The sequence below is a fragment of the Frankliniella occidentalis genome, unplaced genomic scaffold, assembly GCF_000697945.3.
Source record: "Frankliniella occidentalis isolate FOCC.00 unplaced genomic scaffold, Focc_3.1 Scaffold28, whole genome shotgun sequence".
Classification (NCBI taxonomy): Eukaryota; Metazoa; Arthropoda; class Insecta; order Thysanoptera; family Thripidae; genus Frankliniella; species Frankliniella occidentalis.
In genome coordinates this window covers 1,291,434-1,297,178 of record NW_026267158.1, presented here as the reverse complement: position 1 = coordinate 1,297,178, position 5,745 = coordinate 1,291,434, and the positions used below count along the sequence as shown (strand labels likewise).

At 57.1% G+C, this 5,745-nt stretch overlaps 4 protein-coding genes across 19 annotated transcripts in view; 3 read left to right on the top strand and 1 right to left on the bottom strand.

Annotated features, from left to right (window-relative positions):
• The window catches only part of LOC113202833 (insulin-like growth factor-binding protein complex acid labile subunit), a 3,281-nt gene extending 2,879 nt beyond the window's left edge, over nucleotides 1-402 (top strand). Inside the window, exon 5 of the mRNA XM_052265644.1 lies at nucleotides 382-402. Coding sequence (XP_052121604.1) covers nucleotides 382-402 — 21 coding nt within the window. The remainder of the gene's footprint in view (nucleotides 1-381) is intronic.
• Nucleotides 1-5,745, top strand: part of LOC113202824 (uncharacterized) — a 60,046-nt gene that overhangs the window by 8,239 nt on the left and 46,062 nt on the right. The window lies entirely within an intron of this gene.
• Nucleotides 539-3,068, top strand: LOC127749049 (uncharacterized). The gene is made up of 3 exons (XM_052265554.1): nucleotides 539-1,104; nucleotides 1,724-1,841; nucleotides 2,177-3,068. The coding sequence occupies exons 1-3, from the start codon at nucleotides 554-556 to the stop codon at nucleotides 2,345-2,347; spliced, it is 840 nt and encodes a 279-aa protein (XP_052121514.1). The 5' UTR covers nucleotides 539-553; the 3' UTR covers nucleotides 2,348-3,068.
• On the bottom strand, nucleotides 2,995-5,739 carry LOC113202832 (uncharacterized). Its single transcript, XM_052265551.1, has one exon. It carries the CDS (start codon nucleotides 5,581-5,583, stop codon nucleotides 3,541-3,543), a length of 2,043 nt encoding a protein of 680 aa, XP_052121511.1. The 5' UTR covers nucleotides 5,584-5,739; the 3' UTR covers nucleotides 2,995-3,540.

Sequence of the window (5,745 nt, the reverse complement as noted above, 5' to 3'; positions counted from 1 at the left end):
TTTGCCACGTGAGGGGAGCGGTTGTTGCGTGGCCTGGGCCGGGCCGGGGCGGACAGCTGTTGTGTCGCCCTTGTTTGCTGATCGATTCCTGCTGAAGCGCCGCGCTCCGCACAGGTGCCGCCCGCCGTGCTGACCCTCCCCGCGCCGCCCCCTTGCCGCCCCATCGCCGGCGCTTATCATCCATTATAGCACATTGCTGCCTCGTCAGTGGTGCCCAGTGGGCCACGGAAGCATTTCATCGTGACACGCGCGTTCGGCGGAATTTCAATGATTGATCCCGGCACGAGACTAACAAATGCGGGCGTGGTTCCACGTCCGTCCGCGTCCGTCTGACGGCGTGACAATGCAATGCGGAAAATTATCTCTAAAATATTATTCCAGAAACGCAACATATTGACATGATCTCAGATTGATTGAGGTTGCTGTAACTTTGCTATTGCGTTCGCGAAATGTACCAAGCGTTTTGATTACCCCCCCCCCCTGTTTTTCGTGGTTAGACTGAACCGGACGCACTCGCGTGGATCGGTCGTCTACTCTGGCACTGTCAGGCGCCATGGTCGTAGACGACGGCCACACCGGCCCGCCTGCGCAACTGCCACTCATGCTTACAAAGTCACTTACACTTATTTTTTTTGCGCTGGACTCGACGACGGCCGCATGCTCGGAACCTACCGGAAACAAACACATTTCCGGTGTGACAGTGGACTTGTGTTCGCAGGACAAGCGCGAGGGGCGGTACCTGTACGACAAGCGCGCCGCCCCCACGTGCGCGAGCCCCGAGCGCTACGCCGGCTGGGACGTGTACGACGCCATGCGCAGGGGCTTCCGCTGCAACAAGAACCCCAGCAGGAAGCTCAAGCTCGGGCTCGGCGCGCTCAACGCGCTGCCAACGGACACCCCCGCCCCCGCCCGCCCGACCTCCATCAGCAACCGTGTGGCCGCGTCAGAGGACGGCGCCACGACCACCGCGCACGACAACGCCGGCACCAGCAGCGCCGCCGCGGCCAGGACGACGTCGTCCCCGCCAGCGGCGTCCTCGGAATTATCGACGTCGACGTCGGAGGGTGGCGCGTCCAGCACCACCGTCTCGCCGGAGATGAGAGGGTACGTAGGGTATGCCCCGGGGCCCGGACTGCGAGGCCCGGTAGGTAGCCCACCGGCCCCCGAGCCCCTGCCCGTCAGCGTGACTTCGACTCGACTGAGCTCGGTTCGCTCGGTTCGGTTCGACTCAGCTCGGCTCGGATAGCTGCAGAGGAGAATACAGGTCCCTTCTGGCCACTTTTCACGTTGAATATTTTCCTGTGGCGGCGGGTGATGCGCTGAATGACGCGCCCGGGCCCTGCTGCTGCTGACACCCGCTACCCACTCGTGTCGAGGACCGCGCGCGAGGCCCTGCCCTGATAACAATTCGTGCATGCCACCGAGCAACCGAGCACGAACCGAGCGAGGGAGAGGCAAGCGAGAGCCGAGCGAGAGAGGCGAAAAACGGCAGAGAAATGAAAAAAAAGTCCTTTGCCAGTTGTAAAGTTGCGAGTAAACAAACTGGTTTCGAAATTATTGCAAAAAAATGTTTTTTGTGAAACTATTTTTTGTAATTTTACGAACAGTGGAAGCATTACCTAAGTCGGGAACTAACAGAAACAAAGTTCTCTCGGTGTACTGTAAGTACAGTGCGTGGCAGTGAGGAGGGCCCATTGTGAATATGTTTCTCCATTATTCCCAGATCGATGAGCACTGAGAGCGCTAGCAGCACGGTGGGCCACTTGTCGACGCATATTCCCAGCGCGCACAAGAGAGGCAAAAATCGACAGCACCGCAAGCCCGTTGGACGATTGCACCATGTGAGTATCTTTCCTGAGCGGGGTGCGACCAGGTGCGACTGCAGCAAGGTACCCTCACCATTACCATACCTCTCTATGCTGATGGTCGCCGATCCTACCGACCCGTTCAGGGTCATTATTGACCTGATTCCCATCCGTTTCCCAAGAAAATGGTACTTGTGCTTGAAAAAATTGAGAAGGAGAAATAAGAAACAAACGCACACGCGTTCGGCGGCTCCCTACTCCCTGGCGGCCTGGGAGAGAAAACAAAGTGTCATGTGCTATTGTGACACTGCGCCGCTGCGATACTGCCCTTCAGGAGGCGGCTCAACCTGCTTGCGTTTGTCTGTTCACAGGATCTCGCCCAGGGTGAAGAGGGGGTGCAAACCAAAGAGGGCAAATACCTTCTGTCCGACGGTAAAGGTGGATACATGGCTGTGTCGAGGAAGTCCTTCAAGGCCGCCATGGAGGAGCGGCGGGACTCGACAAGGGCGGCGCCCGCCACAGCCCCCGCGGCAGCAGGGTAGCGCGGCAATGTTTGAATTAAAGACAACACCGTGAAGAACGCTGGACATGTGACGCGTGACAGCGTGGGGCAGCACCAATTAAGCCGTCGCTCTCACCGACCGCTCCAAGCCCGCCTCGCCCCCGTAGCTCGTACAACCGCTGATAAATGGTTTCCAATTGGAACTGAAGTAGTATTCGATCGAAACACCTTAGTAGTTTTTACTCAGGTGACTGGGTTTTGAAATAAATGCGACTGAATTCAAAACGCTTTCGCTGCCTCCGTCTCCGTCTCCGTCACCGTCACTGTCACTTTCGCGCTTGTCCATTTCGAATTTATGTCAATTTTATTCTCAATTTTTTGTCCAAGGTAACAAAAACGGTTGGTAAATTGTTTGAAAATGAATGACAAATCTTTGCCCCGGCTGTTGTACGACAGACGAGAGCGACGGTGAGAGTGACAACAACCGAAGAGGGAAGTACTCCGTAATGCCCACAGTTGTTCCGAAAGTAGTGATGCACTGAACATTGTGCGCCAGCATTACAAACCCGTACCTGTTTGGTTAGTGTGAGCGAGACTTGAACCTTATTGAAATGAACCGTGGATTCCCGTTTGATGCCCGAGGAGTTTAATTACAAGAAGGTCGTGAATATCAATAGAAGTTTGTGATACATTCTCTTAGTTTAATTTAATATTTAATAATAACAAACCTTGTAGTTTATTAATAAAAATTGACAAAACAACTTTGAACACAATTTTGAACATTTTGTGCTTGTCACATGAAATTGATATGTGCCACGACACTCGAGACTCCAAGAGTACATTTACTTCTGACACGTGACATTTGTTTATCTGCGATGAGTTAGCGCAATCACTGCCAGAGTTCGGATTTTCTCTTTCCTCGTATCACGTACGTACGTAGCGGGAAAAAACAGAATAGATCAAGTGCGATTATGACTGAGCAGAGGGCAGAGCAGGCTAACAAACACTCAATGACACACACACAGGTCGTGAAAAGGGACTCACATTATAAAAGGGTCAACTGCGCTCCGCTATCGCCACTTAATCTATATGTTGCACACAGCCCGGCACAGCTGATTACACTCCACACGAGCGAGCACACACGCACACGCACACACACACACACACACACACACACACACACACACACACGAGCGCACAGCCCGACCTCGCCTACCCCGTCGTCGCCCACACTCACACATCCGCGAGCGCAGATACGATAACACGCGAACCTGTCGGGTCAGCATTGGTTTTCCTCAATACAGTCAGTGTGGTCAATGATGACTGGGGAATGCACGGGGCAGGCGGCAGGTCAGCAACGGCGGCATCGGGAGTAGGTCCGCCCTCCCCCTCGAGGTCGAGCAGGTGCTGCCTCAGGTGCACCCTGAGCCTCCCCGCGAAGGAGAAGCGTGCTCCGCACTCCGAGCAGCGCCAGTGACCGCCAACCACCGCACCCACCCCCCTCGGCGGAAGTGGTCGGGATAACTTCGGAGCTTCGAGTGAATCACCCCCTCCAGCGCGTTTCTTTTTCGAAACGATGCTCCCCGATTCTGTGCTTCGCTCGCGGGCCACAGTCGAAGCAGTCTTGACGCCCTTCTCGGGCGCACTGCTCGCCAAGTGTCCGTCGCACGGCAGGCGCACCGCAGTAGATGCCGCCGAAACTTTTTCTTGGGCAGCCAGTGCAGCAGCTTCCGAAGTAGTTTCAGGAGCAGGCTCTGCTTGCGACTCTGGAGGAGCCTCTGGAAGCCGCACCATCTGTCTTCTCCGGGCAGCCTTCGGGCCACGTGCAAAAGAATTTGGACTTGCTGACCCCTTTTGGGGAATTCCCCGATCTGATACGAGACACGCGAGATCATCCCCCGGCGCAGACGGCACAGACTGAATTTCAGTTACCGGAGCACTATGCGATGCATGTTTTGTCGTTTCGTGGGCCGAAAGCAAACGTTGCAGCCACGGAGCAGACTTGACAGATTTCATAGGGCGCGTTTTTTGTCTGTTCCGGTCTGCCTTCTGCACACCACGGGTCGTATCGTAGATAAGGCCGGAGATACGCTGCACTCCACCGCGGCGAGCCAGGCGGCGGAGGGCAGTGCGACTGACGCCTGAGATGTTGGTTCGCAGCCCGTTTCGGTGACGCCTGGCCCCGCCCGTTATCAATCCTTTGCGCCTGTTGCCTCGTTTAGTCACGGTAGACAGGTACGTGTGAAGTGAACTGCACGTGGAGGCGGAGGCCGTCTTGGGGGCCACCTCCGGCGGGGGTCGATTCACTTGTCTTCCACGTTCTTCTGGAGAAGCGCCCTCTGGGCGACACATCTTTCGGCTCTTCTGGGTCACCGTCGCATGAGCCGCCTCTGGGGCAACGTCTAAAATGCGCTTCTTCGGCCTTCCCCGGGGCCTCTTCTGTTTGTTTTGGGGCGCACTGCTCGCCGAGCCTTCACCACGTTCACTAGCGACGGTCCATTCCGTCGGTTCCATTCCCGGGGCAGCCTCGACTGCCGTGGTTTCGGAGACAGCCCCGGCGGGGGAAGTCCATACTGGCCCAGACTCTGAAGTGCGAGTCTTCTGTCTCCTCCGCCGGTCCGTCTCGTAGACGAGCCCTGGCATGCGCAGCAGCCCTCCGCGCCGCGCCAGGCGACGGATGGCGGGCTGGATGACGCCCAGGGTGTTGTCGCTGAGGACCTTGCGCTTGCGGCGACGCTTGGCGCGTCCTTTCCCGAGCCATTTCACGCGGCCAGTCTTCAGAGACAAATAAGTGCGGAGTGAACTACACGAAGAGACACGCCGGAGCGACCGCCCCCGAGCCACCTTGTAGGCTGCACTAGGCGCAGAGTCTAGCCGACACTTTTTGGGTCTGCCTCGGCCTCGGGCCGGCTTGCGAGCAGCTTCTTGAGACGCCTCAGGACCACCATCCGGGCGCTGCTTGCGCGGTCTTCCCCGGGGTCGTTTTCCGTTGTTCTCCGGCGCACTTTTGGGCACGTCTCCGCCACGCTCCTGCACTACTGAAGTCCACGCTGCCGAAGCTGTTTCCTCGACAGCGGCTGCGCCTGCCTCGGGGGCAGCCTGTGTAGACTCTGAAGAAGATCCTAGAGGTTGCATTTTCTTTCTCCCTCGGCCCACCTTCTCCGCGCCGCAGCCATTTTCGTAGATTAGACCAGAAAGACGCTGCACTCCTGCGCGGCGAGCCAGGCGACGGACGGCAGACTTGATACTGCTTAGGACGCTCTCGCTCAGGACCATTCGTTGGCGCTTGGCCCCGGCCTTTCCCAACCCTTTTCCCGCAATGCCACGACCAGTTCTAATTGACAGGTAAGTGCGAAGTGAACTACAGAAGGCGACACGTTGAAGTGCAGCCGCGGACTCAGGAGCAGCCCCCGCACGCTGCTTCCTCGGTTGTCCCCG

What these genes read in the sequence shown, in the direction of transcription:
- LOC127749049 (XM_052265554.1), top strand. Translation starts at nt 554, where the DNA reads ATGGTCGTAGACGACGGCCACACCGGCCCGCCTGCGCAACTGCCACTC. An exon ending in GTCTCGCCGGAGATGAGAGG is followed by an intron (nt 1,105 to 1,723) that starts GTACGTAGGGTA and finishes CATTATTCCCAG; the next exon opens with ATCGATGAGCACTGAGAGCG. An exon ending in CCGTTGGACGATTGCACCAT is followed by an intron (nt 1,842 to 2,176) that starts GTGAGTATCTTT and finishes GTCTGTTCACAG; the next exon opens with GATCTCGCCCAGGGTGAAGA.
- LOC113202832 (XM_052265551.1), bottom strand. Translation starts at nt 5,583, where the DNA reads ATGGTCCTGAGCGAGAGCGTCCTAAGCAGTATCAAGTCTGCCGTCCGT.